Source organism: Podarcis bocagei (genome assembly GCF_964188305.1).
Source record: "Podarcis bocagei genome assembly, chromosome: 4".
Classification (NCBI taxonomy): Eukaryota; Metazoa; Chordata; class Lepidosauria; order Squamata; family Lacertidae; genus Podarcis; species Podarcis bocagei.
The window spans coordinates 83,959,124-83,982,325 of NC_138128.1; the positions used below are offsets into that span (position 1 = coordinate 83,959,124).

A 23,202-nucleotide genomic window follows, 5' to 3' on the forward strand; every position below is an offset into this window, starting at 1 on the left:
GTCTTACTGGTAGCAGCCTAAGATTTCATTGTTCTGTAAAAATAATAATGAGCTCATGACTAATACCTGACGGTCCATAAATTAAATAAATAAAAACATCCCAACAAAAAACAACATAAAAAGATCAGGCGTACATTTTCCTCATCATTTTTCCACGTCAACTATTAATATTATTTATAAAGCATGGTGTGTGGAGAGGGCGGGGGGCGGGTGTGCACTCCTGCAGTTGGCATTTGGCTGGCTTAGTCACCAAGTGGAATAAGCGCCATTGCCACTGGTGGAGAGGAAGGCCTACTGTCAGGGTACCACCTATGTCCTCTGCCAACAGTGTGGGCCAAAACAGGACGTTCCTTGTGGCTGTCAGGGCAAGTTCCATGAATAATGCCAATGATTCTAAGCTGGCCCCACATGCTCCCAAATGGGCATCAAAGCTATGCCAGCCCTGGGACTGGCCTACTTATCGCCCTTTGTGAAAGAAAGAGAAATGGGAACAGCAGCCACACCACCACCTCCTGCCCAGGGCACGGCTAGTCAGCAGGACTTTGGGTGTGTTGGCTGCTGAGCCACACACAACAGAACTGCTCTTTGTTACATGCTTCTCTGCATATGATGAAAACATCCATCAAAGCCAAACGTTTTAAAACCTGTGTGGCCCAGAGCCTGCAGCAGCAAAATTCCCATTTAGAATCCGTCGTCTCTGAAGTACTTCTCAAATAAAAAATGCTTTAACTTCCCAACAAAAAGGGTACACACAAAAAATCTGTCGTACTTATGAGTTCCATAAGGAGGGCATCCCAAACTGTGAAACCATTGCCCTGTGCCCTCATTGTTCCAACGTCAGTCGAAGAGCGTATACGAAGTGGGGGGGGGGGCTGGCCAGCCCAAGACATGCTGGTGTCTGAGGCAGAACAGCAAATGAAACCCCCTGCCTTGTGCACCATCAAATCGGGTTGCATTAAGTATCAAGGCTGGCCAGATTATTTTAGCACCCAAGACACAAAGCATTACAAGCAGCTCTCCCTGGGATTAAAAAAATACAATACATTTAACGTCCATTTGTTGCCCGTTCACAATTCCCAAAATCAGCTGTCTGAAGGCAGCCACCTCACCCTATGTAAAAGGAGGGCTGGCTCTCTCAGCAGCTCATTGGAGAGGTATATATGGGGGAAATGCTCCGTAAAGCAGGGGTTTCCAAATTGTGGTTTGCGGTCCACCAGTGATCTGCATGCCTCATTCAGGTGGTCCATTGTTGTCTGCCTGTGAAGAACAGCAGGAGCAGTGGCTGGGAACAGTTGGCGCAGTGCATTAAATATTCACATTGATTTTAATTGTATTTTTTCTGCTTCTATTAGTTTTCATACGTGTATTTTATTATTTGCTGAATCCAAACTGCAACACAATAAAATACAATAGAATAAATAAAAGAAACAAACAAAACAAACAAAAACACACACCCTAGCACAGCACATTACATTACAATTGCTACAGAAGGCAAAAAACAAACCAACCACCATTAAGGGGTCTATCAAGACCCCCAGAAATTCTCAAGCGGTCCAAGGGGGGAGGGGAGTTTGGGAATCACTGCCCTAAAGTACAGTGCACATGTAATGTTCTAAGGAAGAAGCACTTTTTACTTTTTAGATGTACATCTAAGTTCACCCAAATATGACAAGTCGGTGTTTTGAAAACACCTACATCACCCAGGCACACTCAGAGACAGGGATTGGGGGCATTCTCAGGGGCAAATGCAGCTTGGCCTCCGGGTAGCAGGGGAAATGGCCCTACCTAATTGGTCAAAGATCAATAAATCTGGGTGGGCAGCGTTCAAAATTCATCCAGAAGTCTACAGTACTTTCCTGTTACCTATGTGGATATTTCAGCAACATAAATAGGAGCTGGTGTCACACCTCTTTCCGACTTCATTTCTCCCACACAATAGGCACCTTTTGTGCTAGACACCCTGCATTCCTAATTAACATTGTCCTAATAAGCATCTGCAGCTATGTTGACTCAAAAATTTAAAATGGCATTAGTCATCTACTGAGGTCCACAAGCGGAAAATGTGCACCTAAGGAAGCTAACTTTGTTACTTTGCTGAGGAAGGGGGCACTTCCAGTGGCAAGTTTGTTTTCAAGCCTCATGAGGCAGAAGGCAAGAGTCTTGCATGTGAGACAAGAGCAGCAATTGGACTTCAGCCCCACTTTAGAACGTTATCTCCTGACATTGACTCTTAACACTCATTCATGATGCTTTTGAATAGAATAAATATTTAGTCAATGCGATAAATAAAATGATTAGCAGACTTCAGTTCACATGAAGCTCAACTAAGATAACGAGGAGAAAAGACGGTTAGATAAAAAGACTCAGCTATGCCTCCTGTTGGACCCACAACCTGTATTTGGTATTTAAGATCAATCAGCTTCGGTGAGTAAGGAAGGAGGAAACTGAGCAGCATTTGCAAATGCTCACTAAAAGGAAGTTCAGAACTGGCAAGCATTCAAATATAAGTGTGCTGCATCTTGCAGTTCTCTAGAACCACCTCTGGTCCTATGCAAACCAGTGTCGTGGGGAGTTCTCCTGTGCAATGCCGCCTCCCATATTTTGGGGTTTGTGGTTAATTAAGCTACTGAAATGAATGGGAGCTGCAAGCTCCTGCACATTTAGATACTGGTTAAACAGGAGAACTTTCCCTTGCATTGTTCCCTTATTGCAGTTTTCGCCATTGACCATTGGTATTTTTCGCCAGATCTCCTACACCTGCAATTCCAGCCCACACACAAGAAAATCTGTGTTCTTTTCCTTTCTATCTAGATCTGCATTTAGCATGGCACATGCTGCTAGACAGGTGTTAAGTTACATGGGGGCAGCATTACCCAGCACACAAATACAGCAATGGGCGGCACATCTGTAGCTGCTAAATTTCTGTTTCTCATACACACAAGCTCTGAAAGAGAAAAAAGTTCTGACATACACAAACACACCCCAATTCACAAGTGGCACAATCCGGACTCACAAGCATTCACAGCATTTCTTCTGAAACAACCCTTCTAGCGGTTTTCTATTTGTTAAAACCAATAACCCAATTCTGCGCACATTTGCCAAGAAGCAAGTTCCATTGAATTCAATGGGACTTAATCTCAGGTCAATTCCACAGTATTGTCATCTAAGAAGCTTTGATATTTAAAGCAGATGGGCTATTTTTGAAAATGTGTTTCTATTCTTCATCCAGTATGCAGATGCTAAGAACATAAAAGCATAAAGGTTACAAACATTAAAGAAGTAAAGAAGGCGGCAAATTAATGTTAAAGGGAGAAACATATTCAGTTTCTGGATTAGAATTTGCACTAAACCATATTCAGTTTAAAGGAGGAGACCTAAAAGCAGCTTCCAAATTAATTTGTGATAAATATGATGAAGCATTTTACAGTGAAACATCAGTTTCCAAAACATGAACATGTGTATTCAAAAAATACAACACTGTACTGCTGGGGGGGGGAAGGATTTTGGGAGAAGGATAATATACTGTCCTTCCCTCTCCCCTCCTTCCATTTCCACCCATACCATCAATATTTAGATTGTAAGCTCCTATGGGCAGGGACCTGTCTATTTTGCCGCCGCTGCCATTATCTAGAGAATAATACAAAGAGGCATAGCCTAAGCAAAAAATCTCTATTAAACACATTTCTGAAAACATTCAGTACACTTTTGAGTATAAAGAGAAAACGGGGCTTTAAAATGTTTGCATTCTATCGATTTTGACCTTGGTGTTATGGTTTCAAGCTACAAATACCAACTGAAGAGGCACAGAAGTTTAGATTGAATGATGGACTTAAGGAAGATCTGAAATAGGGTAAGGGGCCCCGGGTATTCTTAAGAAACGTGTAAGGCAGAAGAAGAAAAGGCTTGGGTAAGTCAATCAGTGCTTCCAAGACTCAAACCAAAACCTCCATTTTTCACTGTTTTTAACTGATGGCTATTTAAAACCACTGTGAACTGGTTTAAAATTATTAACCACGACCCAGCATTCAGCAAACGATCCTCCTCTAGATCAGCCACTGATGTTTACCTGAAAAAAGGTATTCCTTTGTTTTGGCTTTTGTTATTTTGAATGATTTAAAGGGGACCCTCACCCCGGGAGAGTGCGAACAAGTTTCTTTACAACACACAAACTTTGATTTATTCACGTAAACATCAGAAACGCTTTGGCAAACACGGCCAGATGGAGGGGAGGAAGATAATGGCTTTTTCTGTTTGCCTTAGAAACTAAACAGCTGCGGGAAGCATCATCTGTGTGGCGAGCCAATAACTTTTCATCTTGTAGGCTCTTCCATTTATCAACCTGAAGCCAATTTAATTTGATGATGGTAGGGAGAGAGAAAGATTTTGTTTTAAAGATCTTTCATAAACTTTTAAAAAGTCATTCCCCCTTTTTGCATCTTGATTTGTTTGAAATCAGGGTTTATACACAAGTATGATGAGATTGTAAAAAGAAAAAGAAATAAAAGAGTAAATCAAGAGCTAAAGATCACAGGCATATTAAGGGGTGGGATCGTTTCGGAGCACAGTCTGTCATCACCAGGAAGGGTGATCCGAGTAAAAGTTAAGCATTTTAAGACGGTAATCCGAAACACATTTCCTAAGACATAAGCCCCCTTCCCCAATACAGAGAACCTTATTTCCAAATAAACACACACGAAGTCTGCAGTCCTATGCCAACTTAGTCAGGAGTAAGCCCCACTGAACTCCCTGGGACACACAACTCAATCCTATGTTTCTTCGGAAGCAGCACTTAGTTCAATGGGGCTTACTCCCGAGCAAGTGAGCTTCTTAGATTGGCTTCCTTAGACACGAGTAAACATGCGTAAAACGGGGCTGCAACACACCCACGGATCTCAGCAGAGTAAAGCCGAGCAGGTGCTCAACGCTCTGCACAGAAATCCACGGAACGAGGAGGCAGCTGTACGTTTACAAGGAAACGCATCTCACTGAGAGTATATTCAATTACTGTAACGCGTTAACTTTGGCTGAATCGTGCCCTAAACCAGTGCGAAGAGGGTTTCCCCATCAGATCTACTTACCCTCGCATAGGACGACGACACTTAACGCCCAACGGGCTAAAGGCATCTTTCCCCCTCGCAATAATCCCATCGCCTCTTCGAACTTCTTCGACGGCAGGGAAGAAGTCTTGGCAAGGCTCTCTGGAGTTCAAACGTGCACGAGATAAGATAGTTCTCCGCGCTCCCTCCAAAGCAGGCGCTTGGGTCTTGGGTGGGGAGACGACAGTCCGCTCCTCAGTCAGGTCGCCCCATCCTCCAAAGGGTCTCCAGATCCCCCTCTTCTCACTTGCGGCTGCCAAACGCCAACAAGACCAAGGGCTTGACTGGAAGGGGGGGTTCCCGTCTGCTCCTGCCGGCCTGGGTCGCGAAGAGCCTCGCTTTGGGCGCCTCCCAGGTCTCTACTCTCCCCAGAAATCGAAAGAGAGGTAGAGACCCAGAAGCACGCACGGACGAGGCGGATTCAGCCCACCTGCCTAGGCAGCACTGGCTCAACTCCCGTTGGTCTTTAGCCGCCCATCGGAGTCTACGGGGTGCTTCTTCATTGAATCTGGAACAGAGGATGAGGGGGGAGAGAGATTTGGGCGGGTTCAGACCGTGGTGGGGGGAAAAGTGGAAATTAAGATCTGCTCCGTTTGCTTCCAAGGCGGCTGGCGCTCTCAGGAACTGCACGGCTGCATTGATCTTCTCCAAGTGCACTTTGCAGCGCCCCCTCCCAGGCGAAGGGGGAAAGGATGCCGCTCCGACGCCTCCCTCCAGCCGGGAATGGAAGGAGTTCAGTCGCTCTGCTCCGCAAGATCTAAGAGCAGCTCGGCTTTTGTGCTGAGCGAGGGGCGGTGGTGCTGCTGGCTGCCGCCTGGGGTGGTCTGGGCCAGCTGGGAACTTGCCTGGGTCCTTGCGGCGGAGCTGCCGTGCGCCTAATGAGGCTGCTGGCAGGCAGGCACAGAGCGAGCGAGCGAGCGAGCAGGGCTGTTCCCCCTCCTCGCGGTGGAGCTGCTGCGCGGATGGCTCGGTCCAGGCAGCAAATGGACAAGCCGCTCTCTTTCTCCCCCCACCCCAAGTTAATGAACAAATTGCAGCAGCGGGGGGGGGGGAGGAGGAGTGTGAAACTGATCAGGGGGCAGGGCGCCTGGCTGCAGAGGCAGGAAGGGACCCGCCGAAGGGGGCCGAAAAAGAAAAACGAGGGGAGGGATCAAATCTCAAGAAAGGAGGGCAGAGTCAAGGGGAAGCTCAGGACGGCTTTGCTACAGGTGCTGCTGCTGCAAACTCCAGGTGTGTAGGAAGTTTGGGCGAGGGCGCCTAATGCAAAAGACCAGCATTTGGAAACGCAACTGGTCCTTGCATAATTTGCGCAACGTTTTAAAAACGAAAGCTCCCAGCAGTTTGGAGATGGGGTTGCATCCATACAGCTTCCAGGCGCAGAGGCCGGGGACGCCGTCATCTGCTCCCTTCGCCGGGCTTGGTTGCAAGATAGCAAAAGCAGAGTGGAAGGCTTGGCTCTTGAAAAATGGCCGGAGGGGTTGGGACAAGCCCAGAGCTGGGTGCGGAAGGTTGGGCCTGCAAAATCGAGGCAAAAAGTAGGGATGGGGTTGAACCGGGAAGACACCCAAACAAACATGCAGAAAGGAGTTACCAAAAGATCTGGAGCAGGGTAGGGGGGCGGGGAAGAGAAGTGATAGAGCAACAGCAGCCTGTCCTCTGTAACTACATCTTAATACGAAGGTACCGATTTCAGAATAGTAACTTGCCCCGCCCTGGATACATTAAACATGCTGAATAATTAATTGCTGGGGAAACAGATATTTTTGTCTGATGGTGAGAGGATGCTTAAGGGTAGGCAAGCTACCTGGCAGATGCCCAAAGTAGCCTAGAATGTATGCCCGCAGCTGCTGCTTATTAGTGTAACACCACTTTTGAACCACAAATGAGGGGGGGCACTTTTCTCAACCTATTAGCTTTCCCAGCAAGCCATCAATACTCAGCTAAAAGCCCCAGCAAACGTTGCATGCATTGCGGAATGGAAGCACTTGAGTGCCTCAGCCACTTCTGTTGCATAATGCCAACACCATCTCTGTAGTTCCCTCTGTGTACAATTTCTTTTTCAGGGGAGAAAAGTTGGATGAACTTTCCACACTGGGACCTGTCCCTTTTTTTGGAATATGTTGCAAGAAGTTGACAGGGCTTACTCTCAAGTTAAGTGTACTGGGGATTTTCACAAGCCTTAAGAATAAAAATTTAAAAATTGGTGTTTGAAAACACCTACATCATACAGGCACACTCATCAGAGATGAGTGCATATGCAGCAGCAAACCCAGCTTAGCTGCTGGGTAGCAAGGGAAATGACTCTACTCGCTTGGGTGAAGATCAATCCATAGGAATGCTTTTCGGCTTCTGGAAGTTTCAGATAACATTATGCATTGCTTGCCCAGGAAGCATTACTTAGATACTCTGCAAATGTTATGTTTATGTTCCCGAGAAACCCTAAGAACAGCTACTAAAACCACTCAGTATTATGGAGCCCTAAATGAATGCACACACCAGTAAGAATATGTTCATATCTGCAAGTATCCAGTCTAGGAATTCACAAAGTCTCTGTCATGAGAAATAAATATAAGGAACTATTGGGTCCAGAGTAGCTTGAAAGCTGCATCTCTGCAGGATTTACTGCTCTGAGGTCCCTTACCCCACTCCAAGAACCTGGAAGGTGGGTAATTGAGCCATATGCCTGCATCATGTTCAATTCCATAATTCCCCACCCTCAGATATGCCATAACTGCTCTTTCCCTTAACTGAGTCTACAAGAGTCACCTCCCCTGAACTTGTCTCCTTCCAATCTGGAGTCATGAGAAGCACAGTGATTCATACAAAACTTACAAAGCGTGGGGAATTCTTACTCTTTCACACTGTATTTTTATGCTGTGTACCACCCTGAAATCTACTGATGAAGGGCAATATAAAGACGACGACGACGACGACGACGACGACGACGACGACGAAGAAGAAGAAGAAGAAGAAGAAAGTATACTTGCCTTGTGGTGAGGAAGTATGACAAGTTTGGAAAATACTTCTCTGGCTGGCCTGACTGCTGATGCAAAACAAACCTAATGATGACATCAGTAACTTTACTGTCACTATTTGTCAGCAGCTCCTCTTGCTTTTAGATCACAAGTCTATCCAATTTTCAGAGCTATTGGAAACTGTTCTCGAGTGCTGCATTGGAATTGCACACAGGGTACACCATGTGCCAGATGAGCAATATCAGGTGATGCTGCTGTGCCTGAGTCAGTGATTACAAAATGTAGAACAGTCTTTTCTCATAACCAAGCAGCTATCTCTTCTTCCAATAAAACCAAGCTACCAGGAGTTATTGAATGCTTAAAAACAAATGGAACATTTGCTGTGCCTTGTTACACTGTGGGTTGTGATCACTCCCTTCTCTGTGTATGCCTTGGAATGTTTCCTTTTTGGTTTCACTTTCATTTTGCCATCGCTCCTGTGTTGTAGAGTGATTCCTTCACTTGCCGTATTGGCCAAGTCTTCTCTGCTTGGAATAAATGAAGGAGGTTGTGCTAGGTGTCTTTATGGCTGTAGGCAATTTGCTGCTTCTGTGATTCCTCATGCAAGCACATGTCTGGAATCCCACCTGGGGAAAAGCAAATGGGGTAGATTTCTGATCAAAATCACCTCTCCTAAAGCTGATTTTATTTTTTCTTTAGAACAGCCATTGTGGCTTCCTTTGTATGCAACATATAATCTGCCCCCAACCCCAACTCTCTGTTATGCTGTTTTCATCAGCCAAGCCAGTGGCAACTTTGCCCTCCTTGAAATATCTAAAGACTAGAATGACTTTCGCTTATTCAAGGAACACCTAGTGTACCTATTGATTGATCAGGGTTTATGAGCCTTTTGATTACTTTAGCACTACTTCCCTCCTTCCCACCCATGTGTGTTGTGTGTTTCACATTGCAAGTCTGAAGGCAAGAACTGTCTCTTTACAGATTTTTGCAAGCTCTTTGGGAAAAGAGCAGGGTGAAAATGCTTTAAATAAACAACTGAAACACCCACCCACCTCAAAATTAGTAGAAAATGAGGACTTCATTCACGACACATTAAAAAACCAAATGGAGAATAACAGAAAATCTAATCACAGACTATCTGAATGCAGTGCAGAAATTTTCTGCAATGATCACAGCCATGTATCTGCTAATATCATCCTCTAGGCCTTCAGTCTATCATGTTTATGTGTCATTTAATCAGATCCAAAGGCTCTCATGGTTGGTCAATTCTCAGCCTATTTCATCATGTAGTAATGCCTGCATTGCTTGAGCAACTGAGGCATGGTAGGCGACTATACAGCTGCCCATGATATATTTGTCTGACCAGTTAAACCAAGCTCAAGCAGTCTGAAAAGCCAATAAACCTCAAAGCTGCCCTAACAAATAATGAAGTTTGTTACTGACTCCATTTCTGGATCTCCAGCCTACATCCACAGACTGTGCTAGGCTCTGCATTGATCCACCAAGTTCTCTTCTGGCTCTACATAGGACTGACAACTCATCCTGAACCACAACTCCATCCTGAGAGGCTAGCTGTTGTTTACCACAGAAGTTTGGGAAGGGTTGTAGCTCACTGGTATAGAGTGCCTGCTTTGCATTCAGAAGATCTCAGGCTTGTTCCCCAGCAATTGCAATTTCTGCTGCATTTCCCCATCCAGGTAATGCTGAAAATGTACCTTTATTTGCTAACCTTCACATCCACAACCCCATGCAAAGTAGCTAACCTGCGGCAAAGTCTCCCCTGCCATACCTTTCATAAATAGCCCTAATCAATCAAGTCTGTTTCAGCTTCCTTCAATTTTATTTTAAAAAGCAACAACAAGCATCATTTCCATTAATAGAAAATATTAGTCCATCCTGCAGTGCTTACCTAAGTAGCAAAAACATTAAACTTTGGAAGCATAAAATATAAATGATCTATATTGAGCAGTGAGGTCACTGCTGAATCATAGTCCTAGTCAAACGTAGGTCATAATCAAAGTACTAAAAAGCCTGCAGGTCATCATCTGGTCAAAACCTCTGCTCTACACAGAGATGGGCACTAAGAGGCCCATTGACTTTCCCAACGTAGAGCATACCTCATCTGATCGGAGAGAATGGATAGCTGGTTTGTTGAGGGAGCACACCAGAAGGAAACGGAAGCTCCCTGTGGGTCACAGAAGCATTCCTGAATCCAGGATAAAGCTATACCGGTGGGAGGTGCAGTGCACAGAACCAGAAGAGACAGCCTTGCTTCCAGGAACTATGATGGAGTGACAAGGATTTGAGCCAATGTGACTGCAGCGTGCAGCGATGAATTTACATGCATTCGCATTTTGCACAAATGGCTTCCTGCAGTCTCCTTAAAAAAGAAAAGAAAAAACAGCCCAAAGTGAACTCAGCAACTCTGAGGGAGGGCACAATATTATTCATTTATTCTACTACTGTGATCTTCGGATGAAAGGCGGTATACAAATTTAATTAATAATAAAAATAACATTGAATAACAATGTATTCGCTTTATTTCATTCATAAATAAAACAACCAACTAGTAATACAGATCAGCAGTTGGAGGGTCAGGCTGAAGAACAAATATAGGGGCTCACATAAAAGGCCACTAAGTGACTGTGTTTACATGTAATCATAATCCAAGAATAATGGCTTTGTAAACCAAGCCAGAACTGCTTGCTGGTCTAAAACCATTCTTGTTGGCTTATGCATCCTGGCTTATTAGGGCAAAGCAAACCACAACCTCAGGCTCAGATGTAATGTTAAGCTAGCCTCTTCCTGCTTTACCTGCCTGCACCAAAAGAGAAGCAAAGTGAGGAGTTCATGCACCGTGCGGTTTGTTAAGCCAAACTTCTTGGCTTACTGTTACAGGCCAACATGGGTGGTGAGTTAATGGTTGAGCTGAGGCATACAGGCCTAGTCCTTATGGAGGTTATAAGCCTGAATTTCAGAACCTACCATGCCACAGTTCAGAACTCCAGAACTGTGGGTAGCAGCTCACATGATCGTATGTTCCTGCTTTCAAAAACATCTTCATAAATAAAACTAGCATGTTAAGTAGAAGGCCAGCACCTCTGTCTTGAAATCAGCTTTCCAGCTCTCTATTTGATGCTTTCCGAGAAATGTTCCCTCTTCTAATCAACGCTATCCCTACCATGTAGGATAACTGTTCCCGCTATCTACAAAACACTGTTGCTCACCATCCTCTGCTCACACCTAACTTCTAGAAAACAGAGCTCTCTTTATTTCTTTCCATCACGTTATATAGCAAATAAAAAATAAAAAAATCACACCCTCCAAATTACAAAGATAAAAGATATTGCAAATGATGGCTGCTAATTTTGCCCATTGGTTTGCAGATTGGCAGATGCCATAACCCACAAAGCCCACAGACTTCCTGTGCTGTGTTGGCTTCATATCCCAATCAACAATGAGAACAGCATGAAGGAACTTTCTCTACATTCCCAGTCCTGCTAAGCTGCCTTACTTGGAGGCCCCAGTCAGGCCCCACCACAAAGAAACATCCCTGCCTTCCCCAGGTTATGCCCTCTAATGTTTTCTGGATACACCATGTCAGTAGGGCCCAAATCCTCTAGGCTGCATTTCTATATTCTTTCATGAGACTTACTTCAGCGTTGACATAGGGTGCAGTCCTGTGCATAGATACTGAGAGTAAATCCCACTGAACTTAAGAAAACCACCCACACCATTAACCTTGAAGGCTTTCGTTTAAGTTGTGCCCTTGGGTAAGGAAGCCCAGGGTCCTTACAAATTGCTGAAAGGGCTCATATAAAATAGTTGGGGGGGGTTGCATTCAAGAAAGATTTGCTTGCTTATTTTTGCATGCTGGGAATCTGTAGAGACAGTCTGAGAGCTGGAAATTAACAGAGCAGGAAAAGTAGAAACTAATGAATCTCTATCAGGATAATAATGTAGGAAAGACAACACGCAGGCAAAATATGCCTCAAATCAATGGTTTGTGTGGAAATGTTTTACCCTCAATTGATCTTGTTCTTGAATCATATTTTTTTGAAGAATGTCAACCCATAAATGAATCAATATGGGTGCCATCTAAAACTAAAGAACAATTGAATGAAACAAATGAAACTTCCGGGTTAGCGCCTCCAGCAATGGCGGATTTCCTCTGATCGGGAGGAATCCACTTCATGGAAATTAGGGTCTGGACCGCCATGGCGAGGCGGAGACCCATCAAGAACCACAGGCGGGAGAAGCCTGTGGACGTGGGATTCAGCTGGCACCTTTTGCGCCTCCCCTACTCACGGGGAAACCCGGTTTTGGGGATCCGGAGCGACGTGGGGTGAGCGGCGCGGTGCTTCGAATCGACTGCTCTTTTCACGGAGTGAAGCCGCATTGCTGTTGCCAGAGCGCGCTGACTTTTTCCTGAGGACAATTGGATTTTAAACAACTACCCGTGAGTAGAACGGAAAATTGGACTATGAAACATCTTAATTTGGTACTGAAGCGGGAAGGTCTAAACAGGAAGTCCGCCTTCCGCTTTTGTAAATAGATTGAAGCAAAGACATTGCAAGCTAAAGTCTGGAAAGTCGTTTGTAAAGGACTAAATTTCCATCAGTTAAAACTACCAAACCCCCCTTGGAAGCAGGAGAAGAGGGGGGAAATCTTAGACTGTTTAAACCTGCAGGAGAGAGAGTAAAGAAAGATAAATTTCCACCGTCTTGAACCTGGGAACGGGTGTCAGAGACAGATGCTTTGAGGAAGTTCATTGACTGTGAATACATTTCTTTTTGACAGATAGTTAAAAACGAAAAACATATTGATTCCAATGTTTCCTTTTGCACTTAAAAGGAACAAAATATCTAAAAAACGAAAGGAATTTTGTTGCTGGATCTGCTTTTAAAAAGACGGATACAAACAGAAATTGTTTCCTTTAGAGGGAGCTTGTGAAACTGTTGCCGGAGTCGATCTGGGGACTTCTACAGCTGTAGAGATTAGAGATCGTGGGAACCAGACATTGACCTTGAATAAGAATGTGCCCAGAAGAAGTTTTAGTGCTTGCTTTTTGCAAGACAAGCACTTTACTGGAACAGCTACATGAGAAGATGGATTTGATGACTGTTGCAGTTAGCAATTTTGGACAAACAGTGAATACTCATATAGAAATCACTCAGGAACCAACCCAGGAATTTGTTTTGACAGGGCAAGTTGTGCAGGAGACAAAGGAGGAGGTTGTTGCTGAACCTCAAGTAATAGAAATGGAGCAAGTTGTGCAGAAGACAAAGGAGGAGGTTGTTGCTGAACCTCAAGTAATAGAAATGGAGAGAGTCGCGGCCCTGCAGGAACATAAGTTGTTGTTTTTGACGACTGAACCTGGAGAAAGTCAGATTTGGAGAGATGGAGTACTGTTTGGTTTGGAGATGGGAAGTCGGATAGATCCCCCTATGCAGGGATGTTTTGACTTTTGGGATTTGGTTTTGGGCCAGGGGGAGTTTGGAGTTGTGGAGGCCCTTAACCTTGGAGGGACTTTGAAACATGCCTTCAAATATCTTTTAGATTTCAGTGCTGACTATAGAGAATGGGCTGACCTGTCAAGAAGAGATAAAGATACTGTCAAGTTGGAGTCTCCCCGAGATCTACCCCTCAGTGAGAAAGGAAGAAAATTAAGAATAAGATCAGCAGAAGACAAAGTAAAGTGCAGGTATAAACATGAAGAAGACCTGCAGAAGGGACATGGAAAAGACTTAAGAGCCTCGGATAGAAGGTCACCAGGTTGATGGACTAGATGGAAGGGATAGAAAGGACTGACAAAACCCGAGACCAGGAAGAAGAGACGATGGATGAAGATTGGAAGAAAGTTTAAAAATTCATTTAGAGAATTATTGTAAAATTAATGAGTGTTAGAAAAAATGTTGGAATGAAACTATTTGGCTTTAATAGAAATGCTTTAAGGAATTATGTATAAATAAGTTTTAAGCTTTAAGCGTTAGGGCTTTATATGGTAAGATAAGGTAATGGATTGTTAATGGGCCAAAGTGTAAAATCTAAGGTCAGATTGGGTTAAGGTTATTTATAGAACAAAAATTGAGAAAGATGGAAAGGATTTGCTGAAATAGCTAAATTGAATTAGAATACAAAAAAGGGAGGTGTGAGGAGGTCGATGAAACAAGTAAATGAAAGACAAAGACATGGAAATACTGGATGTGTTTTTAAATGTTTTTGGTTTTTAAATGTTTTTGTTTTGTTTCTTTTTTATTGCTGTGCTGTATTGTTTTTTATTCTGCTTTTTATTTTTTTGATGTATTGTAACTCTTTATTGTCTTTCCCCCCTCTTTTTTGTAATTGTTAAACTTTTAATAAATATCATTTAAAACAAAAAATGAATGAAACGAATGAAAAGGCTTTTAAAAGTCATGGGGACCAATACATTTGGGCTGAGGCAGGGTTGGCTCACCCATGAGGCAAGGTGAGGAGACCGCCTCAGGCAACAGGCTCTACAGAGGCAGCAGAGCTAGCCACCAATGAATGCACTGCTGCTGCCAGAGTGGCAGCAATAGCTGCAGTGCACTCCTTGGTGATCAGACCTCTCCCTGCCCCCACAGTTCCACCTCTACAGTGGCCTCTTGGCCAATAGGAGGTACTGTGAGTCCCCTCCCACTCTTGTTCCCAGTGTAGATCTTCATCCCCCCACCACTTGTTCCTGATGTAGCTATTCATTTACCCCTTCTTCCCTGGTGGGAGAGGGAGTGCCATTTTGTGGTTCGCCTCAGGTGCCAACAAGTCTTCAGCTCTAGACAAAGGTCCTAGAATTTTTCATCCCAAAACTTTTAAAACTACCATAATCAGGGCCAGCCCAAGACATTTTGCTGCCTGAAAACACAATTTAGCAAACTAGCATGCCAGAGATTATACTGAGCTGAATAAGGCCTCAGGCCTAATGTTTATTTCAAGTTTGGGTTGCCCCCAGAAGAAATTTAAATGATGTGCAAAGCAAACTAAAGTGGGCTGGTGAAGTAGCAGATGACCCAAAGCTCTGCTGTCTTACACCAACCATGGCGGATGGCTTGGGTGTTTCTTGCCCATACAGTGGTACCTTGGTAACTTAATTCGTTCTGGAGGTCCATTCTTAACCTGAGACTGTTCTTAACCTGAGGTACCACTTTAGCTAATGGGGCCTCCCACTGCCACCACGCCGTCACCGCACGATTTCTGTTCTCATCCTGAAGCAAAGGTCTTAACCCAAGGTACTATTTCTGGGTTAGCGGAATCTGTAGCCTGAAGCGTCTGTAACCCGAGGTACCACTGTTTTTCAACTTTCTCTCACTGTTGAGAGAGAGGAAATGGGGGAGCATCTGTGCTAGCCTCAGGCTAGAGTCGGTAAGGAACCCAATACGGGGGCCCATTGGAGGAATGAAGAGGCTTTGGATCCAGCAAATCCAAGGCTGCGTCTGCTTCCAGAACACCCCATTCCCAAGCCAAACCTTGGCTAGCACCAGCAAAAACACCGCAAGATCTATGCCATTGTAGCTTTCCATAGATGTAATGGGTGGGAAACTTGCCACAACATGCATTTATGCCACCACAAAAAAATCACATCATCAGTGAAGGGGATATCCACCCAATCCTCATGCCTAGCAGATTTGGGGTTCATGGTTGTGCTCATGGTTATGTAGTTATTTCCCTACAATTTATACCTCAAGACCACATTTTAAACAAGTCCTACAACAAAGCACTTTCATGATGCCAAGCAGTTTTGGATCTGGTTACAGTACTTGCATGGGGGGACCAGTAAGGTCCCCCATCTACACTGCCCTGAGAGCCATGAAAGAAAGAAAACAGAAGAAAAGTGTGCTTAAAAGGGGGGGGGTGATTGCAGAAAATTCGGTGGAATTACTCAGGGAATCTAAACAGGGGATAGTTTTTAATGTTTCATTATTGGTTTGTCACAGGGGAGAGTTCCTCCCCCTACTCTGAGATACGAAGGCTGCGCTATCGATTAGGATTCATCATTGAATTTTGACAAACTCTTTGTCACACTGTAACTCGTTTTGTGATAAATAATATCTCGCTAAGGAAAGATGAGACAACAGTAATAGAACAGATGGGTTCAATCTTTTCAGCAGAGACTTGGAAAAAAGACAATGAAAGGAAATGTATTGTAGTAGAAGGGAAATCATTCTAGCGAGAAGAATTATTTTCATTCAAAATGTCCTTAGTAGTCAGGCTAACTGAGCATTTTAAAGTAATTCTCGCTGTCAGTAAACAGACAGTTTTAAGTATGCATACACTGAAATGATTCCATATGTGCAAATGAATAACTGCTATTTTCCACCCTTTAGGAGAGACAGCAAATATTTCGTGGGTCTCCGTCCACCTGGCTTGGCGCTACCAGCTCCACCATATTCCCCATGCAGCCAAGTTGCTTCCCTCACTCCTACACCACAACACCTGCACAATTCCTTTGGTGTCTACTCACTGCAAGGAAACATTCGAAATCCATCCAGTTTCCTTGAAAGCAGCCTATCCTTTTGACATTGCAAAGCCAACGTCCCTCCTTGTCATCTCATCACAATCTTTGGAGTCTCTTCTTCACCCTCAGTAAATCAGAAGAACTTTAAGTGCTTCCAGACTGTTGCTATTCTGGGGTGGCGTTCAATCATATGCCAGCAAATTTGGGTTACGAATTTATGGTTTATTGTATGACTTTCCCGGAAGATGGGACTTTTTGCTTGAAGAAAAGTAATGAGGAAATTCAAGGAAAATAAAACCTGCTTTTCTGTGATGTCGTCTAGCCTCCCCAGATATAAACCAAGTGATTGCTCATTAAATAGCTGTCACCTTGTCTCTGCACAAACAAATCAGTATGAAATGTCATTAAACAGGCCATCTGGAGGTACCCTTTATGAGGTGATAGGGATTCCCAATTCTAACTTGTGTACATTGTTGAGAACCATAAGAGTATCATCTCAGGTTGTCCTTAAAATGTTATACTCTTTGAACTGAAGCATTGTAAAGAAATATTTTTAAAATTAGCACAATATTGTGAAATGGCAGCCCTCATTTATTTTATTTGTAAGAACAAAACCCATTGCTTAATTCTACAACAATGTAATCCGTCCCCGTCCCCGCAAAAAAAACCCCAGGAATGAAATCTGATATTTTTCTGTAGGCTGCTTTCTATAACTAATCACACTTGTATTTCACCCTTCCTCCAAGGAGCTCAGATAGCTTGTATGGGTTTCTTCCCCATTCTCACAAAAAGACTGTGAAGTAAGCTGGGCTGTAAGATAGTGACTGGCCCAAGGTCTGCCTATGAGCTTCATGAATGAATAAGGATTTGAAAATTCACACTAGTTCATTAAATGACTTGAGGACTCATTTATTTCTGCACTGTGAGTGCAGATCAATCAAATCATTGTACTTTTCTTTTTAAAAATTACACAAGTTGCCTTGTATGATGCTGTGTTTTAAACGCTGAAGCTGTTAATAGGTGCTTGCTAATTTTGATCACAGACTTTGCTGTGCAGCATGATAACATGCTGAGGAATTTCCTTACATTGCTGTAATGTACTCAGTTTTGTCTTAAATACCTTGCCAAAATAAATTTTCATTGGTTCATCCAATGCCAAAAATTTCCATTTATGAGCATTTGCTGTGGCTCATTAAAATGTTAATCCCTTTATTGTTATTGTATTGTCTCTAGGTTTTTGAGGCAGAACTAATAAACCTGACCTGAAACCTGTACAGTTAGATGTTTATGGAATAACAGTCATATTTTGGCTCCCACAGCTTATGACCATAAGAAACATGCATTCATCCTGATCTAGCAAGAGGGATTGTCACTGTGTTCACCAGAACTCATGAAGACTAATTGCATAGGAAGCATTACTACCGCCAAACAGTTGCATGAGGTAGCTGTGAACAGAAAACACCACTAGCTCATTTAGGGATGAATACAGAGAGCATCCATATGATGAATCCTTGTGGGGATTCAAATGTGCATCCTTTGATAATCTAAAAAACAAACAAACCCTAAGCATCACTTGGATTACATAAATGCACCACAAACTACCATTTTATAGACATACTCTGATCATATACTTCATACTCACTACTAATAGCTATTTGAAATACATACTTGTTACTTCTCCAGCATCTACACCAAGTCACATATGCTCTTTAATTATCATTAAGGAATCTTCCTCCTCTTTAACTCAATGCACATTACATACTGCTATTTACGGTGCTCTTTTCCCACTTTAAATGTCACCATCCTTTTCTCCAGCCCATATAGATTCGGATACAATCCCACAAGTATCTTTTTTGGGTTCCCCCACACACTGCCAAGTTTGTTTTTTTTTTTTTTAATTTTTATTAGTTTTACAGAATTTTAAAGAACAAACAAACAATCAAAAAGACAAACACACACGCATAATTTCATAACATAACTTCATAAACCTCTTTTCTGGGACTTCCCCATACCCCCCCTTTCTGCATCCCAATGTCCATGATTTTAAGCAACTCCCAATTGTTACTTTCCAACCTCTGTCATCTTAGTCATCTCTATATTCTGACCTTATATCACTGTATCCCTTTGTTCCAGAAAACCACAACACTCTAACATTCATTGAGTTTATAATAGTCCTTAAGATAACTTTTGAATTTTCTCCACTCTTCTTCCGCCGTCTCTTTTCCTTGGTCACGGATTCTGCCTGTCATCTCGGCCAATGTCATATAGTCCATCACTTTCATCTGCCATTCTTCCAGAGTGGGTAGATCTTGGACACTGCCAAGTTTGCCTGCTCTTTTAACAAGAGGTTTTAAAACGTTGTTTTTGTTGCTAAGCTTTATTGTTTGTGGTATTTTATTACCGCTATATTTCATGTTAAACCCACCCTGGGATTATGAATTGATAAAGAGTGCGACAGAAATGGAATAAGTAAACAAATGAAATTTCCTTTAGCATTCCTTTTCTTTAGCACTGACACCACTGTGCTCTTCAGTGAAATTGATGCTGTCAGGTGAAAAAGGAGAGACATCCGTACTGGTCAAACTGACTAGGTTTCCTCACCGCACTTCTGTATGGGGGAAGAAGTTAAGGTGTGGAAAAGCCACTCACAAATATATTTGGCTCTATGGAAAGAATAGTGGGATGAGGACTAAAAATGTGCCAAGTGGGGTAGAGGCTTAATATGTCTTTAAGTGACGTGTTGTTGTTGTTGTTGTTGTTTTTTCTTAAACCACTTAGGTAACGAGCTCATTTAAAAAAAAACTTAGGGATTCCATGAGGTAATGTTACATGTAAATTTATGCCTCACCCAAGCAGTGCCTCACACTGTGACTGCTAAAAACAAATAACTCTGCAACCACAAGAGAGAAATCCCATTTTCTGCTTCTCTAGAGGCAGCAGCAGAGCAAGCTGATCGGGCACCTGGGGTGGTGCGCATGCCTTGTGCCCAGGGCGGGGCCAGCTGCCCATGGGGGCAGGGCGAGCCGGGGCAGGGCGCTCCGCGGAGCCTCCGAAGAGTCTGCCTGCCTCCTCCCAGTAAGCCACCCTACAGGTGGGGGGGGGTGGACCGTTTGGGGCAGCATGGAGCCGGAGGGTGCCTAAGCCACTTCATCACTCCCAGGAGAGACGTGTGGCTCAGGCACACTGCAGGCCCCTCAGTAAATGCCACCTGGCATTTTGTCACCCCCCCCCTCAGTGGTGAGACCTGGGACAACCCACCCTCACCGCACCCCCTTCCTCTGCCCCTGTCTAGAGGGTTACAGAATTAAGGGCAAGATGAACTTGGTATAAGGCATACCAGATGAGATTTTGCCCTTGAGTCTTTACAGGCAGGTCCCACCTGCACTGTACATTTAAAGCAGTATCACCCCACTCTAAAGAATCATGCCTTCCCCCAAAGAATCCAGTGAACCAAAGTTTGCTAAGAGTGCTGAGAGTTGTTGGCAGGGTCCCATTCCCCTCACAGAGCTACTATTTTCAGGGTTCTCTGTGAAGAATGAGGGATCATTAAGCCACTCTGCAATTTGTAGCTCTGTGAGGGGAAAGTGCGTCTCATTACCAGGGCCAGCCCACCCACATGAGGCAAGGTGAGCCGACTGCCTCGGGCGGCAGGATGCACAGGGGCAGCAGATCCAGCCTCCAAGGAATACATACCATGGTATGAATTGGCCGTTTCCTCAGGAGGCCTGCTAATGCTAATGCTGCTGAGGCAAGGAAGAAGGGCTACCCCTATACTATCCATATAATCAGTTATCAGTAATCAATATATTCAATATATATTCATATATGCTTACACATAATCAAGGCTTACAGTATTTTATAATCCATTTTGAATCAAAGGGAAGCTGTGCCTTAGCTAACTGCAAACTGCTTGGAACAGCAAAGTTAGGAGCCGACCTTTCCCCTACAAACATCCGTGTACCCTGGACAAGGGGAAGACGTGAATCAGAGATACTGGTACAAAATCCCCTCAGATACAGGCTAAATTAATCCACAGAACAGGAAGAGCAAAACCACAAAATCTCCAAACTCCCTGTCCTGTCATAACTAGGGGAGAGGTTAGACAGAGCGTCACTGCAAGCATCGGAAAGCAGAACTAGAACTCTGTGCTTGACCAGTGCTTGACCAGGAGCTGGTAGCGTGACAAGAGCTTGCTAATTGGCTGATTCTTGCTGACAATATCGTGAATCCCTCATGGTTGTCTCATGATCTATGATTTGCTGTGATTTGCTCAGGTATAAAGACCTCTGGATTTCTGTCAATCGGGGTCCCAGTTCCTTTTGGAATAGATTCCAAACTGGGTCCTTATTGCCTGGCAATAAACCTTACCTTCTTATTCTCCATTACTGATCCTTATTTAGCACCAAGCGAGTACCCGCTTACGTTCCCGTGCTTCATTGCCTCTACAGTGGCCTTTGGGTGAATAGAAAACACTGCTGCTGTCCTCCCACCAAACACACCGGTTGAGGGGGACCAGGGCAGCGCGACTTCAGCATGTGTACATGATGTCAGGCTGCTGCAGAATTTGAAAAAAAATATATATTAATTTGGGGGGCCCCTCCCCAATGGCATGCCTGCCTCCCACCCTTGTTGCAATGTAGATCTTTTTCCTCCTTGTTCCTGATGTAGATCTTCGCTCTTGGCAGGAAGGGGGGGACACAACATTTTGTGGTTCTCCTCAGGTTCCAAAATGTCTTGGGCCAGCCCTGCTCCTTAAAACTCTCAGCACCCTTAACAAAAACTACTTAAGTTTGTGGACATCAGAGTTTGGAATTGGGAAGGAACCTGGGGAGCGGGAATCCACAAGGAACAGAACTGGGGAAAGGGAATTGAGACCAAAGAACTTGATGCTCATTTTCTGTTCCCTACAACTAATCAAACACTGGAGGTGTGGATGGAGCTCCGACTATGCTTTCTCTGCCATCCACCCCACTCAGGTCAGCAGCACTAAATGAGCCCTCCCGTTCTGAAGTGATTGTTGGGGAGAAAATGGGTTGGCCGCAGGGAAAGTGTGCCAAAGTGTGTTTCTGGCCCCACCCCATGTTTGGCATCAGCAGTGTCCACACAACTGCCATGCAGAGATACAGGCAAGTGCAACTAAAGTAACTGTGCCAAACCCAAACTCTAGGAACCTTTTAAGAAACCAGTAAACTTACATTGTTCTGCCAAGCCTATGACTGAGCAGACCACTATATATATTATTTTTACTGTAAAGGTTTTAAGGCCTTATTGCTGTTTTATTTTATTGATTTCCTAGATTTTATTGGACAGTATTTATAGTCTTGACTGATATTTTAGGCATGTTTTTTATTGTTGTAAGCTGCCTTGAGAGTCTTAGCAGGCTAGATAGTGGGGTAGATGTTCAAAACAATATATTTTAAATCCTAGTATAAACTAGAAGGTGTTTTGAGTGCAAACATATGAACAGATTGTCTATACAGTGGTACCTTGGTTGTCAAACTTAACCCGTTCCAGGAATCCGTTCGACTCCTGGAACCATTCGAAAACCAAGTCGCAGCTTCCTGCACTCAGTCGGAAGCTGTGGAAGCCGTGTCAGACATTCAGCTTCCAAAAAACACTCACAAACCAGAACACTTCCGGGTTTGCGGCTTTCGGGAGCCACGCCATTCAACAACCAAGGTACCACTGTAGAACTAGACTTTGTTTGGACAAATATATTGATATCTGAAACAAGCTTATACAGCATATAGAAGGTTATTAGCAACTATGGATAATAATATGACATATCTATTCAATCTATAGAAATGAATTTGATGTTACATAATGTAAAATAATTCTGTGAGGTAGGTTAGGCTAAGAGATGGTGACTGGCCCAAGGTCACCCAGTGAACTTCATGACTGAGTGGGGATTCAAACCCTCGTCTCGCAGGTCCTAGTCCAACACTCTAACCGTCACACCACACTGGCTCTCATATCCCCTGACGGCAGTTTAGATCTAGTCCTTTTCAGTTACAGTAGTTCACACACTGAAGGGTTGGATCCAGACTAAGTCAGCTGAATTTAGGCCACAAATTAGTCATGACCTAAGCTCTCAGTGATGTGGGCCACAATCCAGTTCAGTTAGCTTTCGTCAAGCCAACAATTCCAAAGAGCTCCAATTTTGTGTTGAATTGTGACCAATGCACAGAGCAATGAAGTGTGAAGAAATTAAGTGATGATTGCATATACAGTGGTACCTCTGGATGTGAATGGGATCCGTTCCGGAGCCCCATTTGCATCCAGAAGCGAAAGCAACCTGCATCCGCACGTCTGTGCGTGCCACGATTCGCCACTTCCGTGCATGCGCATGACGTCATTTTGACCATCTGCACATACACAAGTGGCGAAACCCGGAAGTAACATGCTCCGTTACTTCCGGGTCACTGCAGCACGCAACCCGAAAATACTTATCCCGAAGCTCCTTCAACCCGAGGTATGACTGTACATGAAATGGCTGTGTTTTTTTCCCTTTACAGAAATAGGAATTCAGTCTAACTAATGGGTAAAATCCACGAGAAACAGAGCTAACATTAATATTATTTATGTCCACGAACATAAAGTTCATAAAGGAAAGATAACATCTTCTGGAATAAAATTTAATTTTGATACTATAGGAATT

At 43.8% G+C, this 23,202-nt stretch overlaps 1 protein-coding gene and 1 long non-coding RNA gene across 4 annotated transcripts in view; one reads left to right on the plus strand and one right to left on the minus strand.

The window, feature by feature from the left end:
- The window catches only part of LOC308585598, a 38,398-nt gene extending 21,542 nt beyond the window's left edge, over positions 1-16,856 (plus strand). Inside the window, exon 3 of the long non-coding RNA XR_014007514.1 lies at positions 16,414-16,856. This is a non-coding gene — a long non-coding RNA (uncharacterized lncRNA). The remainder of the gene's footprint in view (positions 1-16,413) is intronic.
- RET (ret proto-oncogene) overlaps positions 1-23,202 on the minus strand; it is a 115,297-nt gene that overhangs the window by 87,557 nt on the left and 4,538 nt on the right. For 2 of the 3 annotated variants that reach the window (XM_081191295.1, XM_081191297.1), the window contains 3 exons: positions 10,189-10,451; positions 8,084-8,697; positions 5,079-5,604 (listed from right to left, as the gene is read on the minus strand). In XM_081191295.1, the coding sequence (XP_081047421.1) occupies positions 5,079-5,086 (8 nt within the window). In that variant the 5' untranslated portion in view covers positions 5,087-5,604; positions 8,084-8,697; positions 10,189-10,451. Of the gene's footprint in view, positions 1-5,078; positions 6,036-8,083; positions 8,698-10,188; positions 10,452-23,202 lie in introns of those variants that run through there. The other variant, XM_081191296.1, reaches the window with a different exon arrangement.